The sequence below is a fragment of the Eubalaena glacialis genome, chromosome 9 (genome assembly GCF_028564815.1).
Source record: "Eubalaena glacialis isolate mEubGla1 chromosome 9, mEubGla1.1.hap2.+ XY, whole genome shotgun sequence".
NCBI classification, from domain to species: domain Eukaryota; kingdom Metazoa; phylum Chordata; class Mammalia; order Artiodactyla; family Balaenidae; genus Eubalaena; species Eubalaena glacialis.
In genome coordinates this window covers 85,583,952-85,603,628 of record NC_083724.1, presented here as the reverse complement: position 1 = coordinate 85,603,628, position 19,677 = coordinate 85,583,952, and the positions used below count along the sequence as shown (strand labels likewise).

At 32.8% G+C, this 19,677-nt stretch overlaps 1 protein-coding gene across 1 annotated transcript in view; it reads left to right on the top strand.

Moving 5' to 3' along the window:
• The window catches only part of AGTPBP1 (ATP/GTP binding carboxypeptidase 1), a 179,502-nt gene that overhangs the window by 128,350 nt on the left and 31,475 nt on the right, over positions 1–19,677 (top strand). The window contains 6 exon segments of the mRNA XM_061199297.1: positions 7,500–7,587; positions 11,023–11,167; positions 13,792–13,945; positions 14,983–15,163; positions 16,445–16,574; positions 17,619–17,750. Coding sequence (XP_061055280.1) covers positions 7,500–7,587; positions 11,023–11,167; positions 13,792–13,945; positions 14,983–15,163; positions 16,445–16,574; positions 17,619–17,750 — 830 coding nt within the window.

Below are 19,677 nucleotides of genomic sequence, written 5' to 3'. Positions count from 1 at the left end.
GTAGATGTTCAGTTAAATAGTTATTAAATAAATGAGGCAATGGATGAATGAACTATGAAGATCCTATTAGGAACATAAAATGCCACACACAAAATATATGTCAAGAAGACTAGTTCAGTTTATGATCATCGTTTTCTAAATATTTTTTTTGAAATAATTTCAAACTTACCGAAAAGTTGTACCCTTTATCTAAATGTTGGGCTTCGAAAGTGATGCCCCATCACCCTAGAACACTTTCAGTATATTTTGTGCAAACATGGCATTTTTCTATGTAACTGTGGGATAGCTATCAACATCAGGAAATTATCATTGATATATGAATCCCATCTAATCCTTAGACCCCCCCATTTAAGTTTCACCTATTTTCTCATTAATGACCTTAATAGCACAAGGATTCAGCTCAAACCACATGTTGTATTTAGTTGTCAAGTCTCTTTAGACTATTTTAGTCAGGAACAGTTTTGCGGTCTTTAATGTTCATGACCTTGACACTTTTGAAAATTATAACACTTATTTTGTAGAATGGTTCTCCGTTTGGAGTTGTCTCATGTTCCTCATGATTTGATTTAAGTTAGGCATCTTTGGGAGGAACATCACAGATGTGACATTGTGTTTTGGTGACCCAGGATTTTGTTTTATTACTGACAGTAATAATTTATTCACTTGATTAAGTTGGTGTCTGCCAGACTTTTCCATTGTAAAGTTACCTTTTTTCTCTTTGTAGTTAGTAAGTATTTTACATGTTAATATCAGTATAGAATTGTTTACTGTTTTACTCAGTGGGTTGTAATTTGTTGCTATCATTATTTATTTTGATGTTTAAATTGCCCAGGATTTGGCCATTGGGATCCCTTCATTCTGCATTGTGTGTTCTTTTGACATGTCCCCGTCATTCTTTATGGGTGTCCTTGCTTTTTGGCACAAGATGCTCAGGGCTCATCTTGCCTTTCAACAATCGTTTCTTCAAAGAGCCCTGGTTTGGAGAATGGTATTTTAAAAATAAGATCTGTATGCATAGTGTGTACATTGTTATTGGACCTGTCCATGGACAGAGCTAGGGAATATGTATTTGTATATACAAGCGTTTATATAGAAATTTTCATTGGTAGTAATTTATACATATGTGTATGTTTATTTTTGTGTGTGTATGTTATACACAAACACACACATAAGCACACACACAGTATCTCCATGAAGTTACACTGATACCTTCATTGCACAGGATTTATTCTAGTTTTCTTTCCATATTTACAACTTCCTTCTCCAACATGGAGAATTTTGGCTTCTAAAATATATTCTTAATATATTTATTTATTTGATGAATTCCAGTGTATGTAACAGTCTGTCCTTTGCACTTTCGGGCAGATGCCCTCCTCACCCCTTTCAAGGTCTGACACCCAAGTCAACCTGTCTCCCTTGCCTCTGCATGGGTATCCTCCCTTTTTGTTTTGTTTTTCATTTTGATTTTAATTTCTAGTTTTATTACGTGGTGATCAGAGAGTTTTGTTTGTAATATTTCTCTTTTATGGAACTTACTGACATTTCCTTTTGACCTAATATATAGTCAATTTTTGTGAATATTCCCCATGCTCTTAGAAGAAGGTATATTCTCTACTATCAGGATACAGTGTTCAACATATCTATATAAGATTTGCCTTATTAATTATGTTATTTAGATCTATATAAATATTCTTAATTTTTGTTTAATCGGTCTGTCTTGTACTGAGAGTGGAGTTTTAGCATCTGCTATCAGTAATACTACTGATACTTTCTAATACTTCTCCTGTATTTCCTGTAGTTTCTGCCTTACATAAGAGGTTGGTCTTATCTGGTGCATAGATATTGTGTCTTGCTATATTTTCACTGTGAATTGTGACTTCATAAAATTCCTTCTTCATGTCACTTAGTATTTTTTAGCCTGCAATCTACTTTGAGCTCAGGATTTCAATCCCTCCCTTATTGTTTCCACTTCTGTGGTATATCTTTGCCCATTTTTCTACATAAAGGCAACTTGAAGTCTGTTATATTCTGTCTTCCAGTAATGCTGAAGGCCTGGGCATGTGTGGTTTTTATTTGTGCTACTTGTTGAATTTATTTATTTGTTCTTGGTGAGGATGTGTGGAGTGATTCTGATTCAAGTGACTACCATTACCCTCCAGACCAAGAATGTCATCTTCCTGTTTTTAGTATGACTCTCTGCTATGGTACCAGCCATATTAGAAGCATGTGTTTTTTTCTCTGTACAGTTACTGATAACATATATGCAGCTTGTGATAGGTACCTTCAGGTTATTCAAGCTCCCCCTCATCTGTTAAATGATGGTGTTAGCTTCAACTTGAAAATTTTGAGTCTGTGATTCACAATACATTTGATGATTAGGGCCTAAAACACCTTGCCTTTCATTGTATCTGCACTTGTTACTGAGCATGTACTCATACAACTTAAGCCTTTACATAGATATTATTAGAGGCTAGTGCCATTGGATGTTGGTTTCACTCTGGCAGTTTAATATTTTGATTGTCTGTATTCAAGTGACAAGCTTGACAGTTCTTAATGTATTTATTTTATACACGTAAAAGTTTATCCTTTGGCTGATGACTAAATCAGTTACTCACATATGGCCTTTCTGTATCAGGTTGAGTAGATTGTGATTTATTCAATCTGAGTTACCTCATTTGATTGATTCTTACTGGGGCAACCTATTTTGTTCAGATGGTTTTCATTATACTCAGAATTTCCAAATATAGCTCCCTTCACTGTGACCAGAATTAACCATCATTTTAAAAGTAATAAGAGAATACATTGTCTTTTATAAAATTAGAACACTTCAGATAAATCTTTTATGCCCTTTGACTTCAGCCTGAACCTTGTTCCACCTTACTATAATTAACCATTATTATGAGTTTTGTGTGCCTGGAAGAGGTTGAAGTTTTGGATTGAAATGCCTCACTGACTCCTAGGAAGAAATAAGGAAGACAGGAATCTTTTATATGTACCAGTGAAATACCCGAGTTTCAGATATAAAGAGAAAATCTTAACATACTTCCACTTTAAAAGAACTGGTTACAGTACTTAAATAATATTGATAATAACAGCAGCTAATGTTTATTGAAAATTTATCATGTGCCAGGCCTTCTTTAAGTGCTAACACATGTGATACTCTTAATCCACACAACAAACCAACCTACCAAGGTTGTTATCCACAGAAGAGAAAAAGGGGGCATGAGTGGTTTAGTAATCTGACCAGGATCATGCCTGTGGCATGTGGTAAAGTTGGAATTCAAACCCAGGTAGTCTGGTTACAGACTGCATGCTCTTGATCACTATGTTGTTCTGCGTGTGAAAAAATTAGGTTAGTATTGGACTCTCATCTGTGGTGCTAGAAGCTAGAGGAGCGCCAAATGTCTTTTGCAAAATCTGTCACTTTTTTGTCACGGCCAACAAACTGCATGTTTGTGTATATGTAGAATTCAGAAAATCTGCTACCCTGAACCCTCTCTGAGAAAAATAAATGAGGAAAAAGATCTCAAGATAGAAGACTTGAAATTTATAAAATGTGTTAAGTGAAAACGTTCTAAAAGGGGTGATATAGGAGTAGTGAAAGCTAACGTGTCTTGATGGGATTGCTTAGTTATTTAATATGATAATAGTATACTAGAGAAATATCAGTTAATCATAACTATTAGGATGGGAAATGGAATTGAGAAACACAAAAGAAAGCTTTCAAATGATAGAAGAAGAAAAGGAAATGTGGAAAAATGTAACCAAGCAAGTGAAATAAGTTGTAAAGAAGGAAAAAAAAAATTAATGAATAGTAGAAAGTAAGATGGAAGGAATGAAATGAAATGTTTGTCTGTCATTACTGACTATGAATGAGCCAAAATGTCCTCAAAAATCAGATATCAAAAATTATACAATTTGTAGGGTCGGAGAATATGTGTGTGTGTGTTTATTAATTAAATGATAATGTAAAGTTGAAAGAAATGATTGGGCAGAGATAAACTAGGTAAATGCAAATAAAGTAAAGGAAAAGTGGTAATATTAATGTCAGACAAAGAATAATTCAGGGTTAAAAGCACTGACTGGATATTGTGTATTTACAAGTTGCAGTCCTTAAGATGCTATAATAATTGCAAATCTCCCCCCCCCCATTGAGATATAATTGACATATAGCATTGTATTAGTTTCAGGTATGCAACATAATGATTCAATGTTTGTATATATTGTGAAGTGATCACTACAGTAAGTCTAGTTAACATCCATCACTACACTTCATTTTTCTTGTGATGAGAACTCTTAAGATCTATTCTCTGAGCCACTTACAAATACACACTGTAGTGTTATTAGCTATAGTTACTATGCTGTACATTATATCACCATGACTTAGTTGTTTTATAACTGGAAGTTCATACCTTTTGACCACTTTACCAACCCCTCCAGTCCCTGTCTCTGGCAGCCACCATTCTGTTCTCTGTATCTATGAGTTTGGGTTTGTTTTTTTTTTTTTAGGATTCCACACATATGCAAGATCATACAGTATTTGTCTTTCTCTGTCCTACTTATTAGCATAATGCCCTGAAGGTCTGTCCATGTTGTTGCAAATAGCAAGAATTCCTTCTTTTTTTATGGCTAAATAGTATTCCACTATGTACACACACACATACACACACAGTCATACATACATTATATACATACCACATCTTCTTTATCCATTCACTCATCATTGGATACTTAAGTTGCTTCCATGTGTTGGCTATTGTAAGTAATGGTGCAATGAGCATGTGGGGAGTGGTGCATGTCTTTTTGAATTAGTTTTTTAGGCTAAATACCCAGGAGTAGAACTGCTGGATCAAACAGTAGTTCTATTTTTAATTTTTTGAGGAACCTTCGTACTGTTTTCCGTAGTGACTCCACCAATTTACATTCCCAGCAACGGTGCACAAGGGTTCTCTTTTCTCTACAGTCTCACCAACGCTTATTATTTCCTGTCTTTTTGATAATAGCCATTCTAGCAGGTATGAGGTGATATCTCATGGTTGTTTTGATTTGCATTTTCCTGATGATTAGTGATCTTGAGTACCTTTTCATGTACCTCTTGGCCATCTGTATATCTTCTTTGGAAAATGTCCGTTCAGATCCTCTGTCCACTTTTCAATTAGATTGTTTGTTGTTTTGCTGTTGAGTTGTATGAGTTCTTCATATATTTTGGATATTAACCCTTTATCAGATATATGATTTGCAAATATTTTCTCCCATTTGTTAGGTTGCTGTTTCATTTTGTTGGTGGTTTCATTTGCTGTACAGAACACTAACCTCTTATACAATACAACAGCCATAACCACATGGCACCCACATAGGTAGAGCAAAAGCTCCGAGGAATACAACCTGATTAGAAGACAGTTATTGTGAGAATTTAAAATTCAGTTCTTTAGTGGCACTAGGCTTATTTCCTGTGCTTAATAGCCACACATGGCTAGTGGCTGCCACATCGGACAATGCAGATATGGAACATTTCCATTCTGGCAGAAAGTTTAATTGGATGGCTCTGATCTAGAAAGTATAGCAAAGGAGAACACTTTATAGACTTATGGGACATAGCTAAACTGGTATTTGGAGGAAAATTGAATGCCTTTAATAACTGCATTATTTAAAATAAAAAAAGACTGAAAATAAGTTATTGCTCAAGTACTCAGTTTTTAAGTACTAAAAAAAAAGTACTCAAGATATTAGAAAAACAAAAAATAAAACCAAAAGGATAGAGAAGAGAATTTTTTAAAATGCCAAAAATAATGAGATAGAAATAGAACAAAACATAGAAATACTGAAATTGACTGAAAAAAGTAAAGATTCTGAACAGACTATAACTGTTGAAAAGGAAATAAAAAATGTATTTATTAGTCACCATATCAGGATGATATTCCAGCTAAATTATATTTACTTCTAAAAAAATAGATTTTACTTTTATTCTAATAAGTGATGGACAGCTTTTTAATATGTTTTTCTGAAGCTAGTGTAATATTATACCAATGCTTGGTAAAGGTAATTTTTTTTTTAAAGACCAATTTTTAGATGCAAAATTTCTAAATAAGATTTAGCTAATTTAATCATACAGCAGTAAAAGAATAGCATTTTCTTGGAATGCAAGGATAGTTCACAATAGGAAATCTATCAGTTTATTGCATCAAGAGACTAAAGGAGAAAAGCCATGTGATTCTGTTACCGGATGCTGAAAAGGCATTTGATGAAATAATTAAAAACACTTAAATGTAATAAGAATTATGGGAGAAACTGCTCCAGTTATAGGAATAATCATAGCACCTACCACAGAGGGTTGTTGTGAGGATTTAATGACTTAACATATGTAAAAATGCTTAGAGCAGTATCTGGCACATAGAAATTATTCAGTGTTAGCTCTTTCTATTATTTAAATAAGATAAAGTTGATTTGTTAAAAAACGATAGGCAAATAATTGCATTGAATAACAAAGTATTTTGATTAAAATTATCAAGACAGAGTTTTGTTCTTACCACTATATTCAGAATCATTTTTGAGGTTGTTTCATTTCTCTAAATATAATAAAAGTAGAAAATAAAGTAACTGTTATAAATACTAAAAGAGGAGATAAAATATTTTAAGTTACAAATGATATGATTTGCATGCCTAGAAAACCCAAGAGACTATTAAAGACTAATAAAAATACTCAGAGATAAGTTTAACATAATGTTTCTATAGCAAGAAAATGAAGAAATGAAAGTTGAACGAGATCTCAATAAAAATTATCAACCTTTCCAAAATTAACATATGAATTTCGTTAATTCCTGTTAGAAACCTAGAAACCTTTAAAATGATTTTAAAGTGCATGTGGAAAGTATACTTCTAAAACTACCTAAGAAAATATACTATATATTTAATTCTGTTTTTGTTAACAGTCCCTCTTCCTCCTCATCCCCTCTCTCCTTCTCCATGCTATAAACACCTATTTGTATGGAGAAGGCTGAGGAAGAAAACAGTCATGCCATTTTAGTGGCATTGTTTTCCTTACCTTGGTGTAGATGGGAATCTATGGAGAGTTAGAGGGGTGATCATACTTAATTTAACATATATTTTTGTCTCTTTCACTTGTTATAAGGAATATATGTATAATTTTGAGTGTAATATGTATTACATATATATAATTTTTATATATTATATATAATTATGCATTATAATTATAATGTATATAATTGATCTAATATAGAAAAGATAATAGAAAAATGTTTAATGACTTTTCACTCCTTGAAGTTGTAACTCCATTTTAGTTAAAACTAGAAATAAAACATATCATTGATTGATTTAGGAGATTTTAAAGAAAGATCTCAGACTTTTTAAATGCACACTGGAAAACCAAAATGTGTTTTCTTTTAGCTTTCCTGAATGTTTGGTGCTTTCTACAATGGCAAGATTAATTTTTAACTCAAAAATTCTGAAAAGAATTTTCTCTTTTTTTCTCTCTGTCAAAGGTATGCAACCACTCATGTATTCGGTTCAGGAAGCGTTAAATGCTAGACCATGGTGGATTCGTGTGGGGACTGACATTTGTTACTATAAGTAAGTATTCTGACAATAATAGGACATCAGTTTACAGAAGGAAATATTAATTCATCTTATTTCAGTTCAAAGATAAAAAGTTATTGTGTTCTTTGAATTTGGTGATATGCTTTAGTATTACTTCCAACAGAGTTTTTAAAAATTTGAGATCCATTATGGGGGTATATTTAGTGGAAATAAAACGTGTTTTGTAGACAGACGACAGACTTAGGTCCAAATCTTGCCTCCCCCACTTAGATGTGTTCTCAACTTTTTTAGCTTTAAAACTCTGGAAACTTCATTGAGTAAGACTGAAATTAGAAACTCTAGGAAATAATTTACAGTGGTTTTTTTTATTATTCTGGTGATATTAAGTGTAATTCTTTTCTCTTCTGCACACAAATGTTTACCTCATTTTAACTTCCAAAATATTTTACTTGGAGATGTATTCCACAGTTACATTACTTCTACTTTCACAGTTCAACTTTGACTTCAAATAGGTGATCTATTTATCAAGTTAAAATAAGTGCTAGAAATAATTTATTGCTTCAGTGGAATAATTGGATTATTCTTCAATTCATGACTAAGTAATCTAGGATTATCATATGCCTTGCTTCCCATTTTTACTGTTTCTGCGTGTAATACATTTCAAGATAACTTCTATCCACTATTGAATGCACTTGACATCCCTCTTTTTCTCTGTTATTAATCTTAATCCTGGCATTTCTGTTTAGTGGATTTTCACTTTTTATATTTTATATTGTGCTTAACTAGCACTAATGTTCCTTTTCTTTTAGTTTTATCCGTTAGAAGAAGAAGAATTCTAAAATTAAACTGTTTTTAATGGTTTAGATAGGGTTTTGGAAAAACTTAGATCTTAAGTGCTATTGCTTTCTAAGAAAGAAATTGTTCCTTGGAATTAATCTCAGTAGGGTTTTCCCCATTTTATTAGCAAAATAAATAGTAAATAAATGAGGGAAAGAAGCATAAGGTTATATGTAATTCTCCTTCACCTGAATGAATTTCATATTTCTTTTAATGGTAGGCTAATATAAATATACTTTATCATTTATCTCTTTCTCATAAGTTGGAGTGGAGCAGTGATTATCTGGGAAGTGCTTGGTTAGATTTTGGCAGAATGATTTAAATTGTTAAAGGGTGAAACAATGTTTTTCAAAAAGACTTTCTTTCATGCTTCTCTTTTGCACGATAGAAATCATCAATCAATGAATGCTTTTCTTTTTCATACTGTAAAGTGAATGGTCATAGCATCTCAGGTGGTTTTTCTTTTTTATGTAAGGGGTGATGGCAAGGATTTTTGTTTGTTTAGTTTTTATTTTTTCTTTTGGCTACTTCCAGATCTGGAATTGGAATTCAGGCCAATTCAACAGATATTTATTAACCACTTTCTATGTAACAAGCACTGTTCTAGTTGCTTTCCTCAAGCCTGAAATCCAGATAGTGGGGATTAAAAACTACTATTTTTGCACTGTCCTTTGATACTTGTTTGTCTCATCTGTAAAATGAGAATAAAACTGCTTTCCACGAGTATGTGAGTGAATATAACCTATAAAATGCCAGGTAGCTGTAATGTGGTGACATAAATACCTCCCCAATTAGATGTTAAGCTTTTGGACTAAAAGAGTTGGCAGGATCTACTTCCGGACCTTATTTTGCATTTTCCTCAACTCTTAGCACCTTGTCATTGAGTATCTATTGAAGATGTAGTGGCTAAGTTAATGAAGACTCTACCATTCTTTTAGGTCAGTGTTCTTTTATTTTCATTAATAGCAAGCTTGATTTTTATAAGATTATATTAGAAGGTCTGATCCCAGGGTAGTTCTAAGGTTGTGATCTACCTTGAATGTCTGTGTGCATGAATAAGTAATCTATAGACCATGGCTTTTCTTCAGTTCATGGCTTAAATAATACAAGGTGATTTGTAATTTTAGAAATGAAGTTGATAGACCAAAGCATCTTTAGGTCATCATATCTCAATGATATTTAAAGTCTGGAAAGTAATATGTAGTTTTAAAAACTTTTTATTATGGAAATCTCCAAACATTTACAAAAGCGGATAATAGGATAACGAGGCCCCATGTATTCATCACTGAGTTTCAACAGTTATCAACACATGGTTTCATTTTAGCTATACTTTCACCCCTACCTCCACACTGAATTTTTTAAGGCATATTTTATCCTTATTTTTTTCCAGATATATTTTATCCATAAATACTTCAAAGGTCTTTGTCTTTTTGAGATACATATTTAAGACAATCTAACCACAAGGCCGTTGTCACACCTAAGAAAATTCCTTAATATGATAAAATATCCAGTCAACGTTCGGACTTACTTGTCTCATAAATGTTACTTTATAGTTGGTTTGTTTAAATCAGACCAACCAAGGGATCACACGTATGTCCTTTAAGTCTCTTAATTTATAGGCTTCCTTCTTCTCTATTTTTAAATTTCTCCTTTATTTATTGAAGAAATTAGATCATTTGTCATGCAGGATTTTCCACATTTTGGATTTTGCTGTTTGCATCCCTGTGGTGTTAATGAATTCTTCTATCTCACCAATTTCCTATAAACTCATAGTTAGATATAGAAGCTTTATCAGTTTCAGGTTTCATTTTTGACAAGAATACTTCATAGATGGTGCAGGGAATTCCTGTTGCATCATATTAGGAAACATATCATCTCTGGTTATTTCTTCTTTGGTAATTTTAAAATTGATCAGTGAATTCAGGTATTGTCGTCTGATCCATCAGCCTTTCATCCAATGGTCGTAGCAGCCGTTGGTGATCACTGCCTGGATCCAGTAATGTGTATGGCTATGAAAGAATGGGGGTCTAAAACTTCTATTGATGTACAGAGTAGTAGCTCTATTTAATTAGTAAATCCAGAAGTGGAAAGTCATGATGTTGGCTGATAGCAATTAACTGCTTTTTTAGTACCAAGTCTAATTTTTGTTTTAAACAACATACTGATTTTTTTAAGAGATTTATTATTTATTTATTTATTTATTTAATTTATTTTTGGCTGCATCGGGTCTTAGTTGCGGCACGTGGGATCTTTCATTGTGGCACGCAGGCTTCTTTCTAGTTGTGGTAAGCGGGCTCCAGAGCGCGTGGGCTCTGTAGTTTGCAGTATTCAGGCTCTCTAGTTGAGGCACATGAGATCAGTAGTTATGACGCACGGGCTTAGTTGCCCCACGGCATGTGGGATCTTAGTTCCGTGACCAGGGAGGAAACCTGCGTCCCCTGCATTGTAAGGCAGATTCTTTACCACTAGTCCACCAGGGAAGTCCCCCAAGTCTAATTTTTAAGAGTATTTAAGTTAAACTTTTTTACAAACTATGGTTTTTCTTTTTTTTTTCTGAAGTTCTGTTTACTAAAATAGCAAGAAAAATCAGAATTTTGGTGTGGATGAAATAAACATGCTTTTCTGTTGCAGAAATCACTTCTCAAGAAGTTCAATTGCTGCAGGTGGGCAAAAGGGAAAATCCTACTATACAATTACATTCACTGTCATTTTTCCACATAAAGATGATGTGTGCTATTTTGCTTATCACTATCCATATACGTATTCAACTTTACAGGTGAGAACTCATTAAGTTGTACTGTGACCATTATTGTGTTGTATGTGTATGTGTCAAGATAATTGAAGAAAAATTGCTTTAATTAAATATCTAAATAAGAAAAAGATTCAGCGTTGATGACTTTAGAAAATAATACAATATTTGTTGAAATCATTAAAGTAAAATGGGAATATAGTCTTCATTTTTATTTAATAGAAATACTATGGAAATATGACATGATTTTTACTTTCCACTTCGGGTAGAAATCTACAAATCACAATTGATAAATTTTAACTAGGTGAGATTTCTACTTGTTTAATGAAAAGCATTGAATCTCACAGAAAATAACAGTAGAAAATGTATATGCAATTTAAGTTTTTCTGTTGTGAATTCATTTCTTCTAATGGTTTCATATGGAGTCCTAGATCCAGATTGCTTAGAATACGGGGTATAAGAGTTGTTTTGTGGGTTCTTTTCAGATTTTTTGATTATTTGCGTTGAAAAACAAAAAATTCAAGTAATTACTGTGGCAGATTTATTCTCAGAACAGAATGTCTGTCCTAATGATCAAGGATCGTGAAGCTTCGTATGATCAATTTACCCAGAAAGGAATTAGAACACTATGATTAGAAACAAGCTTCCAAATTATGAGAGAGGAGAAAATGAGAGAAAAACATAGTCCATAGAGCAGAAGAAATGTCAAGGCTGAGAACATTAAATGAGGCTCACTTTATTTTAGTAAGGTTCCAACCTACAGTAAAGGTATAAACCTATATCTTTCTGTGCTGAATAACATAGCATCAGAAATATAGTGTTGTTATTTACATGGTATTTGTTACTGTCCTTTACTGATGTTACCTTTTTAATATATTTTAAATGCCCCTACTTTCTTCCAGTCCCACTACCATGACCTTTTCCACGCATTACCATTGTTTCTCACCTGGACTTATGCCAACCTCTTTCTAACTGGTGTCCCAAAATTCACTTGTATCCCCTTTCCTCTTCATCACCGTTTTATCACACTGTAGCAAGAGGGCTCTTTGATGGCAAATCTAATCGTATAAATCTGCTCCTTAAAACTCCTTAGTGATTTCTCTTGCCATTTGTATGAAGTCTAAAATTCTTACCGTAGCTCATTCAGTCATTTCTCCACTACTTTGCACAGTTTTGGCCATTTCTTCATACTGTTTGAACTGTTATTTACTTAATATTTATCTTTAAATAGACTTTAAAGTAATTCACTCTTTAAAGATTATCCTCATCCTAAGTTAATATCTGTGGAATTACAGGTTTAATGTGCTAAACTTTTTTTCTAATTCACAGTAAAATATATATCTATTAAAATTTTTTTAAAGGTTATCCACATATCACTTAGTTATCTTAATTACCAAATACTATGCTTTGGGAAGGACTGGTCTACCGGGCCCTTCCTTCTGTGTTAAATTCTCGATTTCTTACCCTTTTCTTTCTGGTCTAGCTATAATGAATCTTCTTCAGTTCTTTGAAATGTCCTTCTCTTTTCTTATTTCATGGTCTTCCTGTATGCTTTCCTTCTGCCTACAACGCACTTTCTATCCATTTCACTCATCCTTTGGATCTCACTTTAAATGTAATTTTTTTCTAGAAGACCTTTCCTCCCTGCCCAGACTCTGCGAGGCTCCCTTCCCTTTATTTCAAGCTCTCATAGCACGGTATATTTTTTCTAGGGTAGGGACCATTTATTCATTGTTATATCCCCAATGCCTGGCACAGTTTCTAGCCCAGAAATAGTGACCACATGGTAAATCATGATTATGTGAATGAACATAGGCAAAAGTTTGGAAACCAACTAAGTATCTTTAAAATAAGGGATTGAACAATTTATTTTTGGTGTGACCATATACTAAAACCATTAAAACTTGTGTTCTCAAAAGACATATATTCAACATGTTTAATGATATGGCATAATATTTATAATTATGAATATCTTAATGTGAATGTATAAATTATTAAATGATAAGATCAGATTATAAAAAGTCTTATGTGTAATTACAGTTTTGTTTATATATATTGGCATTTGTTAGTAGTAATCTAGGTGATGCAATTTTGGGTGTTTAAATTTTTTTCTTGTACTTTCTGTGTCTTCCAGACATTTTACAATGAGCCTTTATTAATCTTGAAATCAGGAAAGATTGTTAAAAAATTTGTGCTGCATAATATTCATTCTCCATATTTTAGGTTGCCGTTAACAGATCTATAGTCACAAAATTTCAACATTCAGAAGCCTTTGAAAACCAAAAGCATTTTCATAACCCATTTGGCAGCAAAGCCTGGCCTGAACTGATGTGAGCTTATTTAGAATATTGATTCTACTTAGCGTGACTCTTCATATGCTTTGCTACAGAAATACTAATGTGCTTATTTACAGGCTGCTGCCGCTGACCCCACTGGTTATATCGCACTATTAAGGGTATCCAAACTGTATCTATCCCCTTTCTCAAGTTCCCAAATACTGATATTTAACTGCATCTGGACCCTAATCCCTGGAGAAGGGATTAGGAATCTGATTCACTTTTAGTTATGTTCAAGATCTGGATGCATTTATTTCTGTTTATCATAGGGAGTTTTTAAATGATTATATACTTTGCTTTTAAATTTTTATTAAGATGCATCTTCAAAAATTGGAATCAGCACTCAATCCTCAACAAATCTATTTTCGAAAAGATGTGTTATGTGAAACCCTGTCTGGAAACAGCTGTCCCTTGGTGACTATAACAGCAATGCCAGAGTCTAATTATTATGAACATATCTGTCAATTCAGTAAGTTTGTCTTCTTCACTCACAATACCAATCATTCTTACTTATTCTTCTTTGCTTCATGACTATTTTGTAAGGGCATTAGTACTAGGAATAGGCATCAGAAGTCTTGGGTTCTAGTCTGAGTCCTGTTACTGTCTAGCTCAGGCCCACTTCTGGGCCTCAGTTCCCTCATATGAGAGAGCTGCCTGAGATGACCTCTGAGGTCTCTTGATACTAATATTCTGTAGTTCTTATTCTTAGAAGTCATACCCAAAGTATAGTATAACAAATTATACCATCAGTTTAAGACTTTACAATTAATTTTATTTTTAAATAGAACTACCAGAAACCTATCAAGTATTTTGATGCTAGTACTGAATAGCTACTTGTTTTTCCCTGCCATTTATGTTTTTAAAGTTGCCTCAAATGTACAGCTATGGTAAAAAATATATATATATATAAGAAAACTGTTCTAATTTTGTTAAGAAGGTAAAATATTTTCAGGAAAGAGAAAGAGCTTGCTATTCATGAAAATATGAGCAGATGAACTGAATGGTTATTTTGTCGCCCTGTATATCTAAATGTATAGTGAAAAATAGTTTTCTTTGTAAATCTCTGAGCAGATACACCTATTGTTCTGTGCTTATCATAGCGACTATAAAACAGGAATAAGATTATATATTTCCTTCTTTTTTCCATGAATTTGTGAAAAATAAATTTATATTTCATCTATTTTCCCCAGATACTTGTTCTTTATGAAACCAAGATAATATTAAAAAATTAATTTTATATGTTAGATTAATCATTGTGAAATAAATGACTCAAATACTATTTAATGTGTTATGTTCATATAAGACATGACTTACATGGGTTTTATATCTGTTTTCTCTAGCGGGCCTAGTATAGTGCTTGTATATAGTAGGTGCACAGTGAGTTCTACTTTGACTTTATATCAGTATTCACAATTGAGTAGAAATATCTCTAAAGCCCCAAAGTCAAACGTCATACAGCCTTTTAGTAGACATTCATTTTATTTGGAGGTTTTATGTCTACTTTAGGAAATCGCCCTTACGTTTTCTTATCTGCTCGGGTGCATCCTGGAGAGACTAATGCAAGTTGGGTAATGAAAGGAACATTGGAGTATCTCATGAGTAATAACCCTACTGCTCAGAGCTTACGAGAATCCTATATTTTTAAAATTGTCCCTATGCTAAATCCAGATGGTGTCATCAATGGAAAGTAAGTTAAGCAATAGTTATAGAAATATTATAGATTGTTGTGGCTGTCCTGTATAAACTTGTTGAAATAATAGCATCCACGTGATTTTTCTAGAACAAAAAAAATTTAGTGAAGAATTAATCTGATAAATTTTTAAATGAAAATATAATTTGTATATTAGTACTATGATATTTTGAGAAATTCTGTATCTATTCATGAGAATATGATTTTATAAAATCTATGTCTGCTTGAATTGTTTTAGAAAAATCACAGTATTGGGATATGAAAAAGATTTTTAGCACATTGTCTTATAGTCCTTTTTATTTGTCATGGCATGGTCTTAGGTTGTTTTAAGATTTAGAATCTTCTGGGATCTCTTTCCACTAATATGGAATATTGGCTCCATCTGCTAACCTCTTCTTGATATGAGTAGGAATTCTTTAGAGTGGAAATACTGGAATGTTACTTTTTAAGTGGAGGTGGCTTATAGTTGGTACAGTTCATTTATTGTGTCAATTAGACCAAGGTCTCTTTAGTGCTTCTGAAAGGGGGGAGTTAGTCTAACTGTCATGAGCATCTCCAAAGTCGAGGACACCATATTTATTTATTCAATAAAAGAACCATGAATATTTCTCATATTTAGGAAATTTTTGAATTAAAAAAATAGAATAATTTATTTTTAGGTAGTATGATTATGGAACTAAAATGAGATTTTATGTCTAGTTTTAATTCAGAAACATATTGACCAGTTAGAATTCTGTTTATATTTCTGTTATCACCTTCTGACCGTTTGCTTAAATTTTTGCTCAGTGGCTTTAATACTTAATACCTACGATTAATGAAAATGTATTTGAATTTTTGCAAGAATGTGTGCTTTTCATACACAATACTTATCTTTCTTAGAAGGAGGGCCCAGATAGCACTTTTAATAATGACTGAGACAATCAAAATACAGAATGTTAGCTTAAGAAATGATTATTATGTAGTTAGAATGGAAAATATGACCATGAATAAATTTTATGGTGTATGGAACAAAACCCCAGAATGGAGAATTTTTCCTATAGCTTGAAAATTTTGACTTATAAAACTGCAAGCTTACCACAGTTAAATGCATGTAACACAAGATCTTGCACATAGCAAATGCTAAATAAATGTTTACTTACTGACTATAATATGCATTCTGGTGAGCATACCATTTATACCTGTTTGAAATATTTAGTGGAATAGAATCATAAAATAAAATCAAGTGTATGTAAGAGTTTATTGGTACCAATCTTTGTCATTGTGTTTACATATGTGTAGTCACCGCTGTTCTTTAAGTGGAGAGGATTTGAATAGGCAGTGGCAAAGTCCAAATCCAGATTTACATCCTACAATTTATCATGCCAAGGGTCTGCTGCAATATCTGGCTGCAGTGAAGCGTTTACCACTGGTAAGCGGCAATATTTGTTTGTATAGTCAAAGAGGTGATTTTGTTGTAAGTTAGTATTTTGTAGATTATTTTCTGGTTATAAAAGCTGGGTGTTAATTTCAAAAGCAGTTTCTTTAACACATCTTTGTTATCCATCACTTGTGTATTAATTATGTTGTCAAATTAATACAGTGTATCCATATTCTTATTTCATTAGATTTACTTTTTATAATTCTTATGAGCCCTTTACTTTTCTGTTTTGTTTATGAATATTGGTAACTCCTGGCTGTAAGTTTTAGCTATTTAACTTCACTGTTTGAACAATATCAAGGTAAAAGTACAATAGGTATCTTACAAATTCTCAAACTAGTAGAAACTTATTTCTGAGCTCTTTAGCTAATTCTAAAGCAGGTAAGTCTCGACTATACACATAGGAAAGGTAGTATAGGCATGGTGGGAGACTCTCCTGAACTGTGTATGTGTATTTCTTCTGTTTTCAGCAACTTTTGTTTAGAATGTTTCCATTATTTTAGTCTTTAAATGAGTTAATCTTCCTTTGGGAAAGATAGAACACTTTGCAGAGGGGCAAAATTGGCATGCAAATCTGTCCATTTTCTATTTTTAAAATGATGCTCTTAAAAATTAAAGGGAAACCATGCCCCCTTTTTAAATGTTTTTCATGAAAGCATTTTTTATGTTCTCTTAAATTAGGTAAATATTTTAACAACCCTTGGGGCAGTGATGAGTGCAGCTGTAGATTTGACCTATAATTGAATTTATTATTTTTTAAGTGATGAATAGTAGATACAAAAGAAAGAGTGCAACTCGTGGCTTGACGCAGGACCTACCTGCAAAGGATTTAGCCATTCTAGGATTAATCATAGATCCCTTCCAAAAGTAGATATGTATTATTACTTTTATTGATTCTACTTGTTAAATGGTGGCTCAGTTACAATAAAAGGACAAAGGAACACAGAACTGTTTATTGGCTTCATATTAGCTAGCTTTACTTGGCAATATATGAATTTGAAGGATTTTCTTTTTAAAATATATTATCTTTTCAAGGTTTATTGTGATTATCATGGCCACTCCCGAAAGAAGAATGTATTTATGTATGGCTGCAGCATCAAAGAGACAGTGTGGCACACGAATGACAATGCAGCTTCATGTGATGTTGTGGAAGATGTGGGATACAGGGTAATTATTACAGATAAGGCAGGAATTTTTGAATTTCAAACACTCATAAAACTACAGAAAATAATTTAACATATAGGAACTACTCAGGTTCAGTAAATGTTGCCATTTTGTTTCAGATTTTTCGTTTTAAATGTTTCTTCTAATTTTTTTTGCTTTTCACATTTTTTTAATTAAAGTAGACTTGATTTACAATATTACGTTAGTTACAGGTGTTCAGTGTAGTTATTCACTATTTTTGTAGATTATACTCCATTTAAAGTTATTATAGAATGTTGGCTGTATTTTCTGTGCTGTACAGTATATCCTTGTATTGTTCATGCATTGTTTATTTTATACATAGTAGTATGTATCTCTTAATCACCTACTGTTATCTTGCCACTACCCCATCCCTCTCCCTACTGGTAATGGCTAGTTTGTTCCTTATACCTGTGAGTCTGTTTCTCTTTTGTTATATACATTTGTTTTATTTTTTAGATTCCACATATAAATGATAATATACAGTATTTGTCTTTCTTTGTCTGACTTATTTCACTAAGCATAATACCCTCCAGGTCTATTCATGCTGTTTCAAATGGCAAAATTTCATTCTTTTGTATGGCTGAGCGTATTCCATTGTATAATATACACCACATCTTCTTTATCTATTCATCTTTTGGTGGATACTTAGGTTGCTTCCATGTCTTGGCTATTGTAAATAGTGCTGCTGTGGACATTGAGGTGCATGTATCATCTTGAATTAGAGTTTTTTGTTTTTTCTGAATATGTGCCCAGTAGTGGGATTGCTGGATCATATGGTAGCTTTATTTTTAGTTTTTTAAGGAACCTCCATACTGTTCTCCGTAATGGTTGTACCAATTTACATTCCCACCAACAGTGTAGGAGGGTTCCCTTTTCTCCACACCCTCTCCAGCATTTATTATTTGTAGACTTTTTGATGATGGCCATTATGACCAATGTGAAGTGATACCTCATTTTGGTTTTGATTTGCATTTCTCTAATAATTAGCGATGTTGAGCATCTTTTCTTGTGCCTGTTGGCCATCTGTATGTCTCCTTTGGAAAAATATCTATTCAGTTCTTCTGCCCATTTTTTAATTGGGTTGGTTGGGGGTTTTTTTGATGTTGAGTTGTATGAGCTGTTTATATATTTTGGATATTAACCTCTTTCAGTCATATCATTTGCAGATAGTTTCTCCCTCTACGTAGGTTGTCTTTTCATTTTGTCAGTTGTTTCCTGTGCTGTGCAAAAGCTTTTAAATTTAATTAGGTCCTAGCTATTTATTTTTGTTTTTGTTTCCTTTACCTGAGGCAACAGATCAGAAAAATATTGCTGTGACATACATGAAAGAGTGTTCTGCCTATGTTTTCTTCTGTGAGTTTTATGGTTTCCAGCCTTACATTTAAGTCTTTAATTCATTTTGAGTTTACTTTTGCATATGGTATGGAAAATGTTTCTAATTTCACTCTTTTACATGTAGCTGTCCAGTTTTCCCACCACCACTTATTGAAGAGACTGTCTTTTCCCTATTGTATATTTTTGCCTCCTTTGTCATAGATTAATTGATCATATGTTAGTGCATTTATTTCTGGGCTCTCTATTCCATTGCTCGATATGTCAGGGTTTTTTTTGTGTGTGTGCCAGTACATTCCTGTTTTGATTACTGTAGCTTTGTAGTGTAGTCTGAAGTCAGGAAGTCAGGGATACCTCCAGCTTCTTTTTTTTTTTTTTTCCCTCCAGATTGCTTTATAGTCTTTTGTGGTTCCATATAAATTTTAGGATTATTTGTTGTACTTCTCTGAGAAATGTCCTGGGTATTCTAGATATTTTGATAGGGATTGCATTAAATCTGTAGATTGCTTTGAGTAGTATGGACATTTCAACAATATTAATTCTTCCAGTTCATGAACAGGGATATCTTTCCATTTCT